This window comes from Corvus moneduloides, chromosome 9 (genome assembly GCF_009650955.1).
Source record: "Corvus moneduloides isolate bCorMon1 chromosome 9, bCorMon1.pri, whole genome shotgun sequence".
NCBI classification, from domain to species: Eukaryota; Metazoa; Chordata; class Aves; order Passeriformes; family Corvidae; genus Corvus; species Corvus moneduloides.
Window position 1 is genome coordinate 18,160,284 of NC_045484.1, and position 21,153 is coordinate 18,181,436.

Below are 21,153 nucleotides of genomic sequence, written 5' to 3' on the forward strand. Positions count from 1 at the left end.
CAATGATGATACCAATGCAAAGAAAATTAATGTTTCAGAATTCTGAAACTTTTGCTGTGGGATGATGTTTTTAAAAACCCTGCAAATCATGTATAAGGAATCTAAGGAGAAAGTTGGGTGTTTTTTCTGCCCTCATTTTCACAGTCCTTTTGTCAAATACAGGAGTAGAAATGCTGTTAACACAGTTTTGTGTAGCAGTCAACATATTTTCATATATATATAATATATATTTTTATGCATTTTCATATGTAGGTATAATCTTTCAAAGGAGCCTATACAGTATGCTTAACTTACAGTTCTGAAACACTTAGGCCTACCTCACAGAGAGTGCATATCAATTCATATGGTTAAAAGAGACTAATTTTTCCTTATTTACAAAGAAAAAAAGTGCAAAACTCTTTCTTATCTATCTTCTTCTACATTTTACATACAAAAATTGTGATCCATTTTGTAAATGGGTTCTGTGAGTATTCTAATTTGAAGCTAACCTTTATGCCTCTGTGTAACAGAGACAGCACACCAGGATAGGAGGTAAGGCCAGCTGTTGTAGAAATTAGTTGAAGGACAATGTGAACCCTGTCAAATATATTCCAGTCACAATGTCTTACTTCACCATTTCGTAATTATGCACTGCAACAAAGCTAGTTTGGAAATTTTGAGTGAGTTCCTCTGAGTATCCTAAACTCTAAGTCACGTGAATGGCTGGAACACCAAGAAGGCTGAGGTAAGTCACATGCCTATGTTTAGTAAAATAACTCACAAATAAAAACATCCCTTTCCTTTCAACTGATTTCAAGTATATTTTACCAATAAAAACAGTTAAAACTCTTGAAAATGGTCTCCCAGTAATCAGTTCCTCCTCCTACATTGCAAGGAAGAGGTACAGAGGTAGATGCAGCACTATAGAGAGAAGGGCAGTGGTGGTGAAGCTGGTGTCAGTGCCTGGTGCCTGTATTTGCATCTGTTAGTACAAAAAGTGCCCCCATTTAAGGGTTGCAGACGAATAGGGCAGTCAGTGGGGCTGTTTGTGCTTCCCTCTGGGATGCACAGGACCTCCCAGCTGGAATGCAGATAGGAAAGTACAAACTACTTATCTTCTTTTACACTATCCCCAACACCATATCACCCCTGCCCGTTTGTCATCCTGTGGGCATATGATTGTCAGTGGTCAGGATACATGGAAGGCCTGCAGAGAAAGTGAAGGCAGAGCTTCCAGAAACTTCTTTGGAAGCATAACCAGGCCCACAGCCAGTTACAAAGCCTATATGCAAAGTTGGTTTTTACGCAAGAATATGGTAAGCTCCAGGTGCTCCCTTCAGGACACAAACACACACTGAGAACTTTAAAATAGGTACTGAAGAGCAGCCTTTTGCACCTCTTCTCTTCCAAAAAAGTAGAAAAGAACAAAAGTCCCAATATGTAAGTTAAAAGCTACTATTTTCAGAAACTACCTCTTAGCTCAGGGGTTTGCATTTTTTCACTAAGTTTTTATACCAACTACCAAATCCTATCAAGAAAGTCATGAAAAAATCAGTCTATATTAGTGGACTGTCTGAAAATATGACCCAAACAGCTCATTTTTTAAATCTATGGTTAGCTCCTATTCTCTTAGGGATATTTCTATACTGCTTATTCTAAAAGGACTTGTCAAGACACACAGAAATGTATTATGCCTTTCCATTATGTTTATGAAAATTCATGATTCTATGATTGAGAGGAGGTTGGAAACTACATTTAAATTAACATATTTAAGAGTGCAAAAGGTATATAAAATTATAGCTCTTGAAAATCTATTGTCACAAATATTGCCATGTATTTGATTTTTTAAAAGTAAGTAATATTTAGATTTCATTAATTATGTTCAGTCTAATTTTTCTGCAGTTTTTCAGTGGAACACAGTGTTACGTTATGTACTTGCTAGAACCTGGGTAAATATTTGACAACTTTGTTTGGCATTTTATAGCCTAGTTTGTTGACAGATGGATCTAATATTTTGAACATTAGGCTTAAGAGAAAAAATAAGATCAGAGTGTTCTCCTAATCATTTAATGTACTGAAACATTTACAGCCAAAAACAAATCCGTGAAGTTGCTAGGTACTGCAAAAGGCAAAAGTTAATTAGCTATCAGTTCTACAAAAGATGCTGTCTGATTTGAGGACACAGAATGATTCATTGGTGGCCTAATTGAATGATTTAAGGTCCAGCTTGTGTGCATTACTACTTTAGGCCTGTAATTTACTATAATTTGGAATGACAGGAGAACTGGATGCATGTCCATTTTACAAAAGCACTACAAGGAAAGGATCAAAACCATGTGCTACTTGCTTTTTTGTGCTGTTGTATCACTACCAAGCTAAAAAATACATTTCTGTTGGTAAACATTTAGGAACTTGTTAAAAATACCATCTTGAGAGTTACTTTGTCTCACCAGAAATTCACATACAATGTTCCCTTTAATTAAATTTATTCTATTTTGCTCTACACAAAGAGCAAATAATAAAAAATTACTAAAAATTATTAATAATGCTTGTGCATATTTGGATGCAACTTCACTGGAGAAGGTGGAGGGAGTACAACTGAAGTTTTGGCAACTGCCTAATCATTTTAGCACACAAATAGTTCTATTTGAATGTAGCTGGTTTCACACTTACAACTTTTCATTAAATCAGGCTTACTTGAACCCGGTGCTGATTTTGTTACTTGATAGAAACCAGTAGGTGTAGTTACAGAATCTGGGATGCTAAGTACAGTATGTGTAAAATCAGGTTAAGAATTAATAAGAAAGCCGTAAGAGAACAAAATGGAAAACTTCATTAGAATGTTGGCTAATACAGTGTTCTATTATTTTGTCCTTTCTTTCACTCAAAGAGAAATAGATTAAAATTGAAAAAGGTGTAACAAGGATGATTGAAGACATAGAACATGTTTTGTACGGGGAATAAGCTAGGATTCTTTTTAGCCTGAAAAGGATAAGATAGAAGTCAGTGAAATCACAAGAGACATAGAGAAAGTGACGAGGAGATGCTGATTCACGGTCCTAACAAAAGATCAAGCTGGCATCACATGAGCTTATGGATGTGGAACAAACAACTAGGAACAAACAACAGGACTGCAGAAGTGTTTCATTGCACAAAAAGCGCTTGAATTATGGAATATACTGCCTGTGGACAGGACAGCTGTCAGAAGCACACAATTTCAAAAAGTAACAGGGCACACTGACAGATGAAAAATTGAGGGCTACTAAAAATAATGATAATACATCTGGCTTTAGAAATGAAACCACAAATTCAAGAAAAAAAGGGTGCAAAAAGTGGAAGTATGGCTTTACTATAATCTTGCCCAGACACAACTTCTGGTATGAGCCAGTACAGCCGGTCTAGGTTATTAAAATATTGTAACAATGTGGTTGGTACTTTAAAAGTTACTAAATATGATATAGAAGTTGTCATAACCTGGTCCTGCCAGGAACCAAACAGTAACATATGTTGCCTTGTCATGACTTTCGAAACAGAAATGCTATATTGTAAAAATTTACATTAGATAAGACTTCTTTAAGGAGAGGTAAGAAAAATAATCGTTTTGTGCGAGCTGGGTCGCTGGAACAAGGTCATGAATGGAGACCAGGCACGGGGAGTGTGGATTTGCGGGGGGTTTGCAGCAGCACGGGGGGGCTGCGGCGGGCCCGGGGAGTGTTTGCAGCCCGGGTCAGGTCCCCGGCCCGCTCCAGCCTCCGGCACAGCCCCGCCGGGGCGCGGAGGGAGGCGCTGCCTCGGGCCCGCTGGCAGCGCCGCGGGAAGAGGCGGCGGAGGCGGCTCGGTCGCACAGGGCAGTCGCGGGCTCCGCGCCAGCCGCTGTGCCCGGCCGGCTGCTGCCCGTGTGCCCTCGAGTCGGGCATGCTTCACCCGCTTCCGCAGCGCTGCCGGCTCCCCTTCGTGCCCTTCGTGCCCTCCGGCCCCTACCTGCGCGGCCGCGGCCCCGGCGCGGCGCGTCCCCGGCGGCGCGCGGTTGTCACGGCGACGGGGCCAGCAGTGATTGACGTCTCGGACAGGCAATCAGCGCCCTGCTCTGCAAACCCGCCCCCGCGGCGGCGGCGGCTGCAGGGATACGCCAGACCAGAACTACCCGTCCCAGCATGCCGAGCGCGGGAGACGCACGACCGGCGGGGCTCTGGGGCACGGGGCATGATGGGGTCTGTAGGCGGCAGGCGGCGGCAGTGCCCTCTGCAGCCGGGCCACCCGCGCACCCCAGCCCAGGCACCGCCTCGGTGTTGTCTGCCGGGCAGTGCTGGGGCTGTCTCCAGCTGGGATCTAAGCGATTCGATGCTGTTTGTTAATATGAAGATGTGTATTTTGTATCTTTTATATTTAAGATGCATACAAATAATTTAGCTTGCCTTGCTGCAATGTAAAGCACAGGAGCCCCGGAGTATCTTTCTTTCTGTGCGGAGCACCCAATGCTGATCCTTGGTGCCACTCCGAGGTCCATCCACCCCTTCTTACGGTAAGGAGGAGGGTTCCTTCTGTCTTCCGTTTCAATCTATACAGCCAGGAAGTTCCCTTTCTTAAAATGCCTGCTACTCTCCTTGTTTTGGTCTTGGCCTTGTTGTACCTTCTCCTTTTATACGAGTGTTCAGAGTGGTACTTGCAGCACGAATTAGGCAGCTGAAGACTGTACACAGTTATAGCCTGAGGTGTATCCTCTTGTCACGCAGCAATGCCAAAGGGATCATTTACGCAGTGCAGTGGGACTGGCACACACCCAAGGCAGGACTCCGTTTTCTTTGAAGTTCAGTTAATAACTTTAATAGCTTAATTGTGTATAAGTGGAATGACTTAAGCATATCCACTCTACCACTTGCTGCCCTACATAACTACAGTTCTGTGACCTGAAAAGGATTTTTGGGGCTGTTTTTTGTTTGTTTGGGGATTTTTTATGACGAGTGCGACACAGCCCTTTATATCATAAGCATTATTTCCCCTGGTGGAGAAGCCTAGGTCAATAAATCTGGAGCCGGCATTACCATCCTATAGGAAGTGTATTACAGTGTGGAGAGCCGCCCGTCACGTGCGGCAGGAGGGAGATGTACAGCGCAAGGTGTCAGAGGTCGCGTGTGCCGCTGTGCACGGCACGGCACAGCCCCGCATAGCCAAGCCTAGCCCGGCACGGCACAGCCGGCACAGCCCAGCCCAGGGGCCGGGGCGGGCTGGCGGAGGCCGCGGCTCCCCCGCCCAGCCAAGCGGAGCCGGGAGCGGCGGGCGGCTGCGGGCACCGGGCTGCGGGCACCGGGCGGCTGCGGGCACCGGGCTGCGGGCATCGCGCTCCCACGGCCGCCCCCGCGGCAGCAGCAGCCCCCGGAGGCCGGGGAGCGGCAGGGCCGGCGCGGCAGGACCGGCGGCAGGTACGCCGGAGCCTTTAACAGCGGGGGAGAGGGGGCGGAGGGCGCGCCCTCGCCCCGCAGCCTTCGCCTTTGGGGTGCCACGGCAAAGGGGCGCCGAGCCCGGGGCGAGCAGCGGCTGCCGCGCTCCGGCCCGGCCGGGGCTGGCGACGCAGATGCGGCTGCGGGCAGCTCCCGCGCCAGCCCCTGTGCCATCCGCAAGGCTGCGGCAGCCCGTGGGTGTCGAGGGCCGCCTGCAGCGGCCGGGAAGGCGAGGGCGGCGGAGGGAAGGGTCCAGCCCCGCCCGGCCCGGCCCGGCCCGCAGCGACAGCCCCGGCTGTGACCGCCCGGCTGCCGAGACCCCCGCCCGGGTCGTGGGGGAGCACGGGGCTGCGCCTGCTGGAACGGCGCCTCATGCCCACCGAGAGGGCCAGAAGTGGGTTTGGGGTTTTTGGTTATTTTTTGGTTATGTTGTGTTTTGGGTTTGTTTTTTTTTTTTTAAATCCAGCACATATATTGATAGGACTATTGCAGTGTCAGAGTAGGGCTTAATTTTAGAAATGCTGGATCAGCTGTAAGAAAGATGAGTGGAAATCACAGCATACTGTACTGTATCCTGCAGGACAATGGAAGTCTGATAAAACAGGAGCTGAACTTTTTAAAGCCTCTCTATGGGCCTGTTTTTACTGTTAAACTGCTGACTCAAAATTTTTCTTGCCTTCCCTGACAATTGGGGAAATTGAAGGTTTCAAATCACATCTGAAGCAGATTGTTGTTCTGCTGTGTGCAGCGGCTGCCGGAGGAAACTGGATGTGACTGGACATTTTTAAAAATCAATCTTGATGATGATTTTTTGTTTGTGCTATTTAAAAACTATTTTTCTGGAAATCAAAAATAAACTAATAAGGCATATCTTTATTGACAGCCTAGGCTGTCTTCTCTGTTCTTAATGTCACCAATCTTTTATCTGAAATAAATGTTCCTGGCTAACTCTTGAATATTTTATAAAGCCTTTATAAAATGTTTGGGAGTCAGTGAATTTAGTAACAGATCAAAATCTAAATATGCTGAATACTATGGAGAGTACTGTCTCAAAATGTGTTTATAAGGTTCTCATCTAATCTTTTCCCTTCATACTCAACTCAAATGTGAGCCTCTTTGGCTAATCACAGTTCAGTTACCTCTTGATCTTTTTGTTTGGTTCATCATCACTGTTGGTTTGCATTGGGTCTTTTATGGCAAAAGAAAAACACATCATCCTGCCAAATGACAAGTTAATGCTCTCAGGTAATTTATCTGAATTGCAATTTGTCATGCTCCATTTCCATTTCTAAGAGTGAACAATGCTAATAGTAACATATGAGAAAACAGCTGCCTCTCTTGAAAATTCCATTTCTTTCAGGGACTGGACATAGGCGTGGGGGAAAATACTATCTACAGCAGTAGATAATTCTTCCAGAAGAGTGAGTGCTCATGAGAGGCTTTTGGTGCTCTTCTTGAGTCAGGATGTCTTGCACATAATGCTGTTGTTAAGTGAGAGAGGAAGATGTTTTCAGGAAGTCACCCTGTAATTCCAAATGGACCGAAATTCCACTATTAAATAAATGTCCTGGCAGCCTAGCTGCAAATTTAAGAACTTGCCCAAATTTTTCTTGGAGTTCTGCAGAATATGTGCAGTAGTATGAGAAAGGTCTGAAATTCAGCGTAAAGTGCAAGTGCCTTTCACAGAAGATAATATCTTTGGAGTCCAGGTTGTCAGTGCAGACTGATCTAGTGCTACTATATTGATGCTTGCATGTTTTTCAACTGACAAGGACTGCTTTTCTTTTCAGAAATGGAAAATCCTGAAGTGGCTGTGAGCAGCTGCAGTGCTCATGATGATGAAAACCTTTGCAGCTACAAACGACACTCATCAGTATCACAGGAGGGGCTTTTGGAAGACCAGCTTAGAAGGAAGTTAAAATTTTTCTTCATGAACCCATGTGAGAAATTTTGGGCCCGGGGCAGAAAGCCTTGGAAACTTGGGATTCAGTTACTCAAAATAGTGATGGTTACAGTTCAGGTGAGTACCTATGGAAGCAGGGACTCAGCATGTGGGCAGTCACATGAATGCAGGTGACATGCTATTCATGGTGCAGTGCAGAGGAAGGGAAAGGATAGATTGCAAAATTATCTTATTTGCATATATGTAGCTTAGATCTCAGGTGGCATAATTTTCTCCTAAAATGATGGACTGAAAAAAAATAGCTTTCCAGCAGTACAGATGAAAGGAACCGTGTTTAAGGGCTCAACCACATCTGTTACCACAATACTTGCTTCACTGTTGTGTTTGAGGGAAGGAAAAGTCACTTCTGTTTCAATATCACAGTGATAAGAACTGAAATTGGTGACTTTTTCATGATGTTCGCTTATATCTTGCATATGGCATACAAACTTTTGCACTGAAAAAAACCTCAGAAATTCTTCCTCACTGTTCCTCTCACCCACCTTGCACCACAGATTTCATATAACACATTTATCTGCTGCCCAAAACACAATTGCTTGTCTCAAAGTTCTGTGGTTAAGGCAGAAGAAGGTTTTTCATAAAACCTTTCTAATGCCTCAGATGATGATCCTTCAGAGTTGCCCACATGTGATTTCCCTTTATGGTTGTGCCTGTGCTATGACAGTACATGTATAGAAAAGAATGTTTTCCATGGTTGCATGAATGATGGCAGAAACTGCAGAAATTAGTGTTCTCCTGCTGTGCATCTGGGAGCATGTTTGTGTCCCTTACTGCTCTGTGTTTAAATGTGCCGTCCTTCTCTGATTTCCATCTCTCCCATTTTGCGCCTGAAAGTAAAATTTGATGATGGAAGAATCCAAATAAGAAACAAACTAATGCTGATTTAGTATTTTCAGAGAAAATCTGCCCGTAAGTAATTCAGTCTTAGCACTGTTGGTTTGCTGGTGTGTTCCTGTGTGCCGAGCACACTGAGCTTGCCTACAGAGCATTCCAGTATCTCTGTAACTGAGTTACCCTTATCCAAATCTGCATATCCAGTTTGCACCATGGCCATAAAACTAATCTGTAGACTACTGATTCAGACATCTCTGATGAGTTTCTTCACAATACACCTGACACGAGATTTGACACAATAGTCAAGAGAATTGTGAGCTCCCAGAAAGAATACATCATGTACTTCTAGAAACTTTTTCCAATCTGGATAGTAGCTAACAGAGTTTTGTGCTCACTTTTCACGAATGGTTGCAATATATTTTTTTTACCAGCTTCAGGTATTATCCTGTTACAAGCAGAGCTTTGGTCAGTTATTCTCAAGCGCTTTTCACTGAAACTTGATTGGGAGATCTTTGTTTTCCTGAGTTGTCCTCAATTTGCCTTTTGTGCACTGGAGTAAGGACTTCAAAGTGGGGGTCTTGTTAAGTCTAGTCCTGCCTTTTTGACTGAGGAACAATGATATTCCCCAAGGGGAAGTCAGTTGACGCCAGGCTGAACTAACAAAGCATGTGTAACAGTATATAGGGAGCTTGAACTTGAGATGGTATCATTTTCTTTGTGAAAATTCAAGTCCTTGGCCAAGATGCTGTAAGCGTGTTAAAGGCACATACTCGAAACCCACTGTTTCCCTAAAGTCAAACTTTCATTTGGCTAGCTGTGAAATGGAGCAGCCTGCATGTAGTTGCCATGTCTACCAGTGGGACAAAACACTGGCTGTTCATAAGACAGGGTTCGTATATTAATCCAGAAGCCAACTTTGTCTTTGAAGAGGAAATATAAATGTCTTTTTCAGCTGGTGGTTTTTGGATTGAGCAATCAAATGGTGGTTGCCTTCAAAGAAGAGAACACTGTTGCATTCAAACATCTCTTCTTGAAAGGATATATGGACAGAATGGATGATACCTATGCTGTATACACACAAACAGATGTCTATGACCAGATATTCTTTGCAATAAACCAGGTAGGGATTGTTGCTGCAATATGTACAATATATATGATCTTTGCCTGGTACCTTTTCTTGAATTGAACTTCTGTGTCAATTGCTTAAGACTAAAGCATCAACTCATTTAGGTTTTCTGTCATTGCTGGAGCATTGTACTGTGGTGACATCATTAAAGCTAATCAGTGTACTAGTAAAAGTACTGTAAAAGTGTACACTAAAAGTACTCCTTGGATCTGAGCCAAAATTCTTTGCGAGTAACAAATTAGGCTTTCTAGTAAGGATTGTAAAGAGAAAAACATAATAAGCAATAAGGTATTTAGATCCAAATCCTGTACTAAGTGTTTTTGTCAAATATTTTAAAATATTTAACGACTCAGCTGTTGTGTGGTTTAGGTTTCACAGTTCTTTAGGTGACCTTTGAAATAAAAGAGATGGGTTATAACAGATCCAAACTCATCTGGGCTTGGTTTGTTTTGTTTTGGTTTTGTTTTTTTTTTCTCAGAGACAAACAGCTTTATTGCCATTTAAGTTGGTTTGTTTGTTCTGAACTTTAGTACCTCCAGTTGCCCAACATCTCTGTTGGAAATCATGCATATGAGAAGAGGGGAGAAGAAGAGACACCTCTGGCTGTCTGTCAGCAGTTCTACAAGCGAGGAATCATCTGTCCTGGAAACGACACCTTTGATATAGACCCAGAGATTGTGACTGGTGATGAGCCTAATCTATTTTATTGGTTCTTTGGGAGGAGGGACCCTATATTTTTGATAAATTCTTTAAAATACTTGACAGTACTGTATAGTCTTATCACATAATTTGTATTGAATTTACTACCAGCCAAAACTGGTAAGAAAAGTACTGTGTAACAAACCTCTAGCCCTCACCTTCAATGTCTAATGCCACAAAGAAGTGATGAGCCTTTAGGACTGATGACCATCTAATACAAGTATTTGGGGCTAATTTTCAGGAGCGTTCCCTGTGAATTCATGATGAATAACTTGGCTGGTGTTCAAGGAAGCCAGTGTATTTGTCAGTTGGCTTCTCAGATGACTCCTCACTCAAGCGTGCTATCTTGTCTGGTATAGCCGACAGCTCATAACAGCCTCGGGAGTGGGACAGGCAGATTACAGTTAAACAACCTGATAATCCATGAGATATTGTTGTGAGTCCTTATCCATTCCAGACTGCTTGTACATTGAGCCAACTACTTCGTTAGACAACACAACAATGGGAAAGCACAATTTGAATTTCACTCTGGATTTCCCCAGGTGAGGAGGAGTGAGCACCTCCTGTGTTGGGGTACTGGTGCCTTTTCCCTGTGAAAGGCTAATCTGAAGCTCTGTTGCAGACTGGTGGCAGTGCAGCTCAGGTTCAATCTGAAGGCAATCAACCTCCAGACTGTTCGTCACCACGAGCTCCCTGACTGCTACGATTTCACTCTCAGGGTATGTGGAAGCCTGCCCTGTGTCCTTCTGTTCAAAACCAGAAACTAACTTGCTGGTTTACTGCACACAGTCAGCACAGATATTTTCTGAAGAGTGTTGAGTACTGCTGGGTCAGTGGTGCCAGATTACTCTGTTAGAGCTTAGTGTACTCTGTAAATAGCCAGCCGTTGTCACTGTGGAAGGTTAAGCTTTTAGTGCTCCTGATGCGGTCCTGAAGTACTTGCTTGGCTTACAGCCACATGTGCTCTAATCCACCTGAAGTATAATGAAAGTGTAAATCTCTTCTCTTTGGAGAGATGCTTCTGGAAAGGTTGTTTTCAGATCATAGAGGAATGAGAATGTAGTTTAAAATAATTTCACCTAGTAACTAGTTGATCAAGCAATTCGTGGCAAGTACATGAAATACACCAGATTTGTCTTTCATTTTGACAGCATTTATTTGAAGATACTGGAATTACTTTATGCTTAAAAAAGTTTTGTAACTTCTCCCCTAGGAGAATTATTCTGCATTGTTATGCAGGCTTAGCAATACAGTGGGCTACATATGTAATTGTTTAACTTTATAAAGACATGCATGGTTTTTCTTTTTTTTTTTTTAAATACAGATTGTGTTTGATAATAAAGCACACAGTGGAAGAATTAAAATAAGTCTAGACAATGACATAGCGATCCGGGAATGTAAGGACTGGCATGTTTCTGGATCAAGTAAGTGACGTAAATGTGTTCAAATTTTCATGCCAAAATTTTGGCCAGTAGCACAATGTATTTTAACCTTTCTCTTTATTAAAAGGTGAGGCACCATTGACATACCATCTCTAGTACATGCACTCTAACTCTGATTTTCTAAGAAATTGTTGTTCTTCAACCTCTGATCTGAAATCCTTGGAATCCAGCCACACCATTACTTTCTGTAGCAGTTCTCAAGGCTTGCACCATTGATAATGTCAAACCCAAATTTTTCCGTGCCTCACTGTAAATCCTTCTATCTTTCGCTATTGAACTTAAGCTGCTCATTTCTTAACGCAGGGTTGGAACTGTTCTAGCGCCAGGCAATAGGACGCACGATAGTGGTGGAAAATTGAAACTGATTTACTCTTATTTCAGGACTTAGCACCAGGAAAGATAAGGAAGCATTGTTGCTAAGGCTTGCTGGAGTGGAATGGTTAGAAACACTTCTTATTGTTGCTTAAATGCCATTTGCCCTGTATTTGGCTATGACTGGGGTGCACATTGTGGTAAATTTCTTATATAGTGACTCACAAGAGTGAGCCAACTTTGTTGGCAGCTATTTGGCCTGGTCAAAACATCATCTTTTTTCATTAGCAAAAATAATCTCTTTGATAGTCAGAAAGTTTCCAGGACTTTAGAATCTGCTGTGCAATAGGATGACCTAGGTCCTTTTTTCTACTTTGGCACTTTCCCCGTTGCTATGCCTGTGTTAGGGAATGAAGAGCGGATAGTGAAAAAGGAGAATTGGTACTTTTTGTAAAGATCCAGGCTGAAACTGATTGCGGGGGTCGAACGAAGCGCATCCCAGGGCTCGGCACGCGGCGCTCTGGGCTCGCCGGCTGCCGTGCCAGCAGTGCCCAGCAGGCGGCGCTGCCGGGGCCGCCGCCGATCCCGCCGCACGGTCCGCGCCGGGGCCGCAGCGCCTCGGGCACTCGGAAACCGCCTCCCGGGATGCCCGCCGCTGTGTTCTGGAATCCAGGGAACGGTGCGAAGGTACTGGCTGCAGCTGCGCGATAACAGCTTGCTGCTGTTCTGCACTACATGGCAAAATCAACTTAAACGGCAGCAGTGTAACAAGGAAGCACTGGGCGGGCTTTTGCTGAGTAGTGCAGTTCGTGAAGTCAACTTGAACTTCAGCAGCCTATTTTGTAGAATTGGTGCATGTTCTTGCAAGTTTAGCACTTATTTGTATGATTTTCCCTTTTTTTCTCAAACCACCATTCTTTTAGCATTAAAAATCTAATCCTTATACTGTCTCACCTAGTTTCAGCTGTATGCTAAGTATAGAAACAAACAAAAAGATTCGGTGTAATGTTTAATGTTGGATGATCAAGAATGTGAATTTTAGTAACATAAGAGATGGAGAACTCATGTCTAATTCAATGTTGATCTTGGCTAGCTGAGCAGTAATACAAGTTATCTGCACTGCCATAGGATGGAAAAATTGATTGTCAAACACTGCTCTGAGAGAGAAGATACATATTATAAAGTTCCTAGGATTGTTTAAAATTTTTTTGAGAAGTTCTATCACTCCAAAGGCCATTTCAGTCCCTGTAAAATTATTAACTCTCACCTCTGATTCTGCAGGGTTGTAAGAAGCACCCACACTCTGGTATATTTTTGATGTGGTATCAACCCTCCGAAATTTACAGAAGTGGTGTCTGTAGTGCATATGCACTTGTGTCTCTTATGAAAATATGTCAAATAAACTTTTGGGGGAAAAAATACTAAGATTTTTCTTAATTCTGTTGTATAAATATAGTTAACATCTTGATTTTTACTTCAATACTCAAGATAGTCAGCAAGATTAAATGCACTATAAACATGTGTATTTTTGTTCTTGCAGTACAGAAGAACACTCATTACATGATGATCTTCGATGCTTTTGTCATATTGACTTGTCTGGCTTCATTGATCCTTTGCACTCGATCAGTGATTAAAGGAATTTGGCTCCAAAGGGTGGGTATAACTCCTTTTTTGGAAAACCTTGTCTTGTGTAAGCCTGATTAACTGTTTTCTTTCCTCCTTTCCCCTAGGAATTTGTAAGCTTTTTCCTATATTATTATAAGAAAGAAGTATCTTTCAGTGATCAAATGGAATTTGTCAATGGATGGTACATCCTGATTATGGTTAGTGATGTCTTAACTATTGTTGGATCAACTCTAAAGATGGAGATACAAGCTAAGGTAAGCCTTTCACATGTCAGATGGAAGCAAAACTGTTTCTGTCTCACCTAGGTTTAAATCTCTCAGAGAACTTTAGGCTGGCTGCACTTGCTTCTGAGGGGCATGAAATTTTAAAAACTCTGTCTTCTCCTCCAGAATTGCAACTCATGCATGCTGTTTCTAGTAGCAATATTTAAGACATCCAAATACCACTCTATATTGTAGTTCCAAATTATCTTTGCTCCCTCTGACTCTGAGAAATAAAATGAACTTAATCTCTGAAAGTTTGACTGTTGACTTCTTCCCTTCCTCATTTGCATTTGCTCATTTGATGTTTTTTTTCAAATTTAGCATCAAACTTTTGGAACTCTGTTTACAAGTGTTTAACTAGCACAGAGTCTCTCTCCTTAAACGTCTCTTTGCTGCTTTCCCAGCTCCTGTTTTCCAGCATGTACATAACAGTCAGCCACAGCAGGTTCTGGGCTTTCACTTTCTACAATAAAATTGATATGGACAAAACTCAAAACTTGTAAAACATTGTTTTACAGAACTAGGGAAGAAAAATTATTATAATTTGCTAGCCTGAAGCACTCTGATATTCAGATAATATTGTTCTTCACAAAATCTGTAGCAGACTTTGAAGTGTGACATTGCAACACAGGGGACTTTGGTCAGTAGTGATGAAAGGATGGGTCTGAAATCCATCTGCTGACAGCTTGACTATCACAAACACCCTGTACAAATTGTCTTACCGTAGGAGCTATAAACTCACTGAGAGTAGAAAGAAGTTGTGAGGAAGTTGGCTAAGATAAGAGATAGCTCCATCCTGCTTTGGGTGAAGCAAAGAAGAGAACAAGATTGGAATAAGATCTTGCATTTGGGGTTCCTGTATCTTATAAATACATCTATTTATATGTATTTCTTTTCTAAAAGAGTATTTTACTAAAGCTCCTCTCTACAGGCACATTCACTTCATTTTGCAAGCCTTGTGGACCATAATAACAAGATCTTGTTCCATGTTACTGTATGAAAGTTGTTGAATAACAAATTCACATTACAGTAGCCTAAACTTGTTTCTTGTCAAGCTCTAAATGAATAATGCTGACAGAAAAGATTAGCCAATATCCACTGCCAATACCTATTATTTATATTTCATTCTTACGAGAATAAAACCAGAAAATAATGAAAACTTCTTATTCAAAGTAAGCTGTCACTATCCATTTCAGAGTGGAGCTGCAGTTCAGGAACAGAATATATGCTAACTTGGATGAAAACAGGCCAGTATGTATAGGTGGAAAAAACAGCAGAGTGCCAATAAAGATAAGTTCTGGGTAGAATTAATTAGAAGCTAATTAGTCTTCTCCTTGATAGCTTTCTATACCTTATAGTTACCAAGTACCTAACAAGATCCTCCTGAATACGTATCTGAGCAATGCTGACAAGCCATGCTAATTTTTAGAAACAGCTGTTCCTACATACTGGAAGAACCTTCTCTGCTCTGTGTCATGTCTACACTTTCCATTGGGATGCAGTGCAGAGATTCCTAAGATGCTCTGAGGAATCTGTCAATGCAGATTCCAGAAGCAGTTGATGCAAGTCTGGAAGCAGCATAAAAATGTTTGCAGTGTCACTGCAGATCTCAGTGAGCTGGGTACAGAGGGCGTGTCTCTGCTTCTGCAGTGCACCTGCACTCTTGGCCTTGCAAATAAAGCTTATCTTGTTAGAATCTGTTTTACAAACAGCCATGTGCTAAGGCATGTGAAATGAGTTGCACTTGAAAGTGTCCCTGCTCCTTGGTGGGACCTCTCTCTAATGTATATTGCCTCAAACGAATTTCTAATTGGGAGAGTTTGCCAAAGGAAAAATGTTTCTTAACCAATCTTTGTAGTAATGGGAGGCACAAAACCTGGTTGTTACAATAATTTATTTTTTTCCTTTCTTATTTTTTTGTTTCTTCTCTTGCTTTTCTTCAGAGTCTGACAAGTTATGATGTCTGCAGCATACTCTTAGGAATATCCACTATGCTTGTTTGGCTTGGAGTCATTCGCTACCTAGGTTTCTTTCAGAAGTATAATGTAAGGATCTCCTGAGATCTTCATATTGTTGGTATTTATTCTGTTTGTTGCTGTAAGAGGACTGGAAGAAGTATCTGGTTGAATTCTAACTGTTTGCATTGCTTTGTGCAGCTTCTCATCCTAACGCTGCGAGCAGCATTACCCAATGTAATGAGGTTCTGCTGCTGTGCTGCTATGATCTACCTGGGCTATTGTTTCTGTGGATGGATTGTACTGGGACCATACCATGTGAAGGTGATGTACTGACCGTGAAAAAAGGCAACTTGAATAAAAGAATGAGAGATTACTACTGTTGTTTTCTAGTTCTCCATGTCAAGGCTTCCCTTAATGTAAAAATAGTGCATCTTCAACATGATGCTGCTCTGTTTGAGGAGTCTGACTTCCGTGACTCAACCAGACTTTCCTCAAGTTATGAAAGCTCCAAGTCAGAAGTGGAAGCTGCTGTGACTCCCAATCACATGCTGATATTTTAAGAAATAATTTCCATTTTGCAGGACGCTGGTATCAGACTAAAATCTTGGAGACATTATGCTTATCCCTCTTAAAAGAGAAATTTGCTTATCTGAATTGAATGTGCAGGTGTATAGGAGGTGACAAACTTTGCTTGTTCCTCAGATATTTTACTATTTGCACCTTGTCATCTCCTAGGTGTAGGAAGAGATCTGAGGTAGCCAGTCATCAGCTGTGTGTTTTTCATGTTGTGTACAGTCTTTGAGTCCAAATAAAGCAGTGACACATCCTTGTCTCCTTCCCTCCTCTCTAGTTTCGCACTCTGAACATGGTTTCTGAATGCCTTTTTTCATTGATCAATGGAGATGACATGTTTGCCACCTTTGCAGAAATGCAGCAGAAAAGTTACTTGGTTTGGTTATTCAGTAGGATTTACCTCTACTCCTTCATCAGCCTGTTCATCTATATGGTGCTGAGTCTCTTCATTGCGCTCATTACAGATACGTATGAAACAGTCAAGGTAAGCACAGACTGTTCATTTGGAAAAACAGTGCAAGGTTGGTGCTATCAAAACTCAAATCTCCCTCAATATTTTAACTCGCAGTGCATGCCAATCTAAAGAATAAACACAATGACTACTTTTGAGAGTGCAAAGTGATGACAGGACAGTTTTTAATCCCTCTCTACTTTGTTTTTCTCAAAGTCTCTCTGTTTCTCTTCTCCAATGGAAGCTAAATATCTACTAAAAAGCAGTATTTTCACATTAGGTTCTGTGAATCTTCTAATTTCAGACTTGAGCAGTGTCTGAAAAGCAGTCTGGGGAGTTTGGGTTATTGTAGGTTTTAGCCTTGTTAAAGGTTTAACTAAGTATCAATTTTTAGCACTACCAGCAAGATGGCTTTCCAGAGACAGAACTTCAGAGATTTGTATCACAGTGCAAAGACTCACCAAACTCTGGGAAGTACAGGTTAGAGGAGGAAAGTTCTGCATCTCTCTTCTGTTGTTGTAACGGTATGTAACTATATTAAAATTATCTATTAAGGTATATGCAAAAGCAACACACTACAAAATGTCCCTGGTACAATGTTCATGAAAAGTACTTAAATTTTGGGGGAAGCTCTTGGGGGGAAAACCCACGCAAAAGTTCCAAACTATTTCTAATGAACAGAGCACTTCAGCAAAATATCTGCAGCCAACAAGTTTCTTGGAAGATGTGAGGGAATTTCCAAATTAAGAATCACTTAACATGTGAAGAATCATACAGGAAGTTAGATATATACACAGTAACTTGGGAACCCCATATGTGTAATGCATAAGCATTAACATTTCCTGTACTCACTGAAACAGGCAGGACTTAGAGAACTCAGTGTTCTCTTACCCACTTTTTAATGACACCTCGTGCAGGTAACAGGCCTGAAACTTGTGGAGAAAATCAGCTTGTCAAGGTTTTAAGACAGCATGCAGTTTAAGATACTATCACAGCACTTGGAAAACATTGCCTAACTTCCATTATGGAGAGAAAATGCTTCAGTTATTTGAAGTTGTGCTTCTTCAGGAATATTGATTGCAGGATACATGGTTTATATTTAACCTGGCTGGCAGCAGCTCTTGAGTCTTCCTTGCTGAAGAGCCTTTTGGTAGGGGAGCTGTAAAATATTTGCTGCTTGATTAAAAAGATCAAAGGTGTTTGCAACTCCTTGGTACTGGGCTTTTCTGGTGGGCTGTATTGTTATATGCCTGACAGAATATATTTATGAGAGGGAGGAGATGGGGACATCTTTTGGAGCAGGGAGATGACAGAGCCTGCTGTGAGCCATCCCCTATTCTGACCGAGTGTGTTACTGGAGATAAAAGTGTGGGATGAAGCAGAGCAGGGCATCTTGCTCTTGGGTAAAGGGTGTGGACATGTTAATATTTCCTTTTCTGCACACACCTCTCAGTTTAACCAGACAAGAAAGCCAGCATAAGGAGAGAGGGTGGGGATGTAATAATTTTGCTACTGAATGTGCAGTGGTGATCAGGCATCCAGGAGACCAGTCTCATGTTCAAAATGTTTTCTGCTGGTTCATAGCAGTTTCTTATCAATGAATGTCAAATTAGTAATACTTCAGTTGCATTTTTAAGGCTCCTTGTACAGTGAAACTATTGTTTTGATGCATGTACCTGACAACTTCCCCCTCCTCTCTTATACAGGTTGTAGTGAACATATTTAATGGATTGTGGGGGCCTATCATGGAGGTTTTAAAGCAGCACACCCTTCAAGAACTGGACAATGGAGCTGGTGGAAAACCTTATCTCTGAAGACTTAGTTTGCTTTTCTCAAAAAGCAGTGTAAGCCTGTGGCAGAAGTTTATGCTAAACTTACAGACTTTTTGATTAGACACTCACTGATAGTTCAGGGGGCTTGGGGATGGTTTTTATTAGTTTTATTCTATTTGTTTCCTCAGTTAAATTGTGTTAGAATGCCAGGAGCATAAAAACCTGTCTGTGTTCAGAGACTTGGCTAAATTATAAGAGTAGAATATAAATGTAGTAACTTTGAACTATAAGTAAAACTAGTGCTGGACAATTTCAGCTTTGAACACCAACCTAGCCCTCAGTACTGCAGGCATTATCTGTCTATGGCTGACCTGTTATTGAATGAAAGCTCACTAGAGCCCTCACCATTTTTTGTTTATTTGCACTCACAGTAAAAATAAATACTATGAAATTTGGTGTAATTTGTTTCTGGAGTCATTACAGTGAGTTGATACACAAGCCATTCAAATATAGCTGAAAGCATGAAATTAATATTTCTTTCAACATAAGTACCACTGGAAGTAAGTGGTGGTCTGTTCTCAGAGAGGCTGGGATATGCCAGGCTGAACTGAAGTTTGAGGGATGAGTTGAGTGGAGAAATGTTCTCACATATCGAGCACTGGGCAGGATCAGTTACAGTCTTTAGCTTAACAGTGTTTGTATATTATGTTTTTAAAGGAAAAATCAGACACAAGCACTTTCAAAATACCTATTTTTTTAAAATTTGAAATCTTTCTCTGGCATACAAGTCTGTAAACCTGAAGTCTAAACTAAGTTAAATACATAGGAGATATGTCTCTGGGAGTCATATCTCTCCACACTTTAGAAACTGGATGCTTCCTACCAACCTAATGACCTGCTGCTGTCAGTAGCTGTCTGAAACGTTAGCTCTTATAAAATTCAGTTTTGACAACTTAGTTTATACGCTTTGTTGATTGTGATACCATTTAATGGATGCCTTATTTTCTGCAGTCTATTCACTCTGGGAGCAGAATAGAAAACCGAAGGGAAGCATATTTTAGGGAACTTGCATTTGTGAGCAAGCTGTAGCTGTGTGTGACAATGTATAATGCTGCAGAGGACACTAAACATGTTCTGTCTGAATGCTTACACATTGTAATGTGCTACAATAAACACTTCCAGCTGCAGTAAATATTGGGTGTGTCAGTATTCATCTTTACAGTAAATATGTTGCCAGCTTAATATAGGAGCTTTGTTTTTTAATAGCACTATGCAATTTCTGGCATGAAACAGAGTCTGGAGTGGGTGAACTTGGATTTCCTGTAGTCATGATAGTTCCTGTGGACCCTGGTGAGGACCTGTTTCCAGCTGATGTTTAACAGCATTTCAGAACTTGCCATAGAAACAAATATTCAGGTATTTAACCTTACACTGAAAAACACTCCTCAATTTCAGCAAAGGCAAACCAAATGCAAGGCATAGGCAGAACAGATTATTCACAGTATCTGAAAGTTTTGTGTACCGTGGTCCTTGTCTTTCAACTCTCCACCTAACATTGAAGACTTTTAAAGCTTTTCAAGAAGATGCAAGGCAGTCTTGCCTCAAAAAGCAAATATTAAGTGACTATGTTTTCTCTTGACACAATTAACTCCTTATGGATCTTTGACAACACACAAAATATAATGTGCACATCACTATTGTATAAAGTAAGTTATGCAAGGAATTCTGACAAGGGTGGCAAGCACTTTAAGATCAATGGCATGCAGAAGGCTGATTTACATACAGCTTTTTCATACAGAGTTAAGAGAAAGCTAAGATTAATAATTCACTTAAAATACAGGTACATTTTGTAAACAGCTATGGAATACTTTGTTTGCCAATATAATTATAAGGCAAGAACTGGTCTGATTTCATTTAGAAACGAGGCAGAACACATGCTTCATCACTGTTAACTTATTAAATTGGCAGCAAGTTTCAACAACATTTGACAGAGCTCTAAAGTATAAAACTCTTACAGAGTTTTGCAACAGCAGAGAAAAAGCATGTTAATAGAAGCCTGCAGCATGAGCACAAGGTATGGAAAGCCATGAGTGCTGCAAAGCAGGGAAAGACAGTGTATATATATTCTTTATTCCTAATACAAGTGGAGAAGTCTTCCACTGAAGACTGGTTTCTATTGCCTGAACTGCAGCATGTTTTGCAGTGAAATCCCTGGTAGAGTCTTTAAGTGATGAGCTGTGCTTGTGCTACAGCTAAAATGTCAATCAACTGAGATGCAGAAATTAATTGCAAAACCACGGCCTGTGTTACTTCTGCTGGATTCCACAACTTTTAATTCAGCATTGCTGGCAGTTGTGTGGGTCTGGGGAGGAAAAAGCTGATGAATTACAAGTTGCCTTCAGCCAGTAATGGGCAGAGGCAGACTGTGAAGCCAGAGGGAAGTGCTATCTAAAAGGAGAAGGATGTTTAAAGCAAAGGATAGGATGGGGTGAGGGGAAAAGAAGGGACAACTGCTTATAAATTTAGCAGGGCAGCAATTGTGTATTTCTGGCTGCAGGTGCAGGCTGTTACACTGGGAAAGAAGAGCAGTACCCTGAAAGGTTACTGGCTTACAACTGCTCAAAATATCTAGTTCTGACTGGGGAAATAAATGCTGCTTGTATTATATATCTGATACTTACTTACATTATGGATTTTTAAGAAACAAGCAGACACTC

General features: G+C 41.5%; 1 protein-coding gene across 2 annotated transcripts; it reads left to right on the forward strand.

Annotated features, from left to right (window-relative positions):
* Positions 1-4,207: 4,207 nt before the first annotated feature.
* Positions 4,208-19,628, forward strand: MCOLN3 (mucolipin 3). Of its 2 annotated transcripts, none has more exons than XM_032118371.1 (14): positions 4,208-4,501; positions 7,208-7,437; positions 9,167-9,334; positions 9,871-10,024; positions 10,497-10,581; positions 10,662-10,758; positions 11,364-11,463; positions 13,334-13,446; positions 13,524-13,673; positions 15,626-15,727; positions 15,839-15,961; positions 16,491-16,697; positions 17,059-17,188; positions 18,371-19,628. In XM_032118371.1, exons 2-14 carry the CDS (start codon positions 7,210-7,212, stop codon positions 18,388-18,390), a joined length of 1,677 nt encoding a protein of 558 aa, XP_031974262.1. In that variant the 5' UTR covers positions 4,208-4,501; positions 7,208-7,209; the 3' UTR covers positions 18,391-19,628. The 2 variants fall into 2 exon arrangements, with proteins under 2 accessions (XP_031974262.1, XP_031974264.1); XM_032118373.1 differs by lacking the exon at positions 4,208-4,501 and adding an exon at positions 5,301-5,399.
* Positions 19,629-21,153: the final 1,525 nt, after the last annotated feature.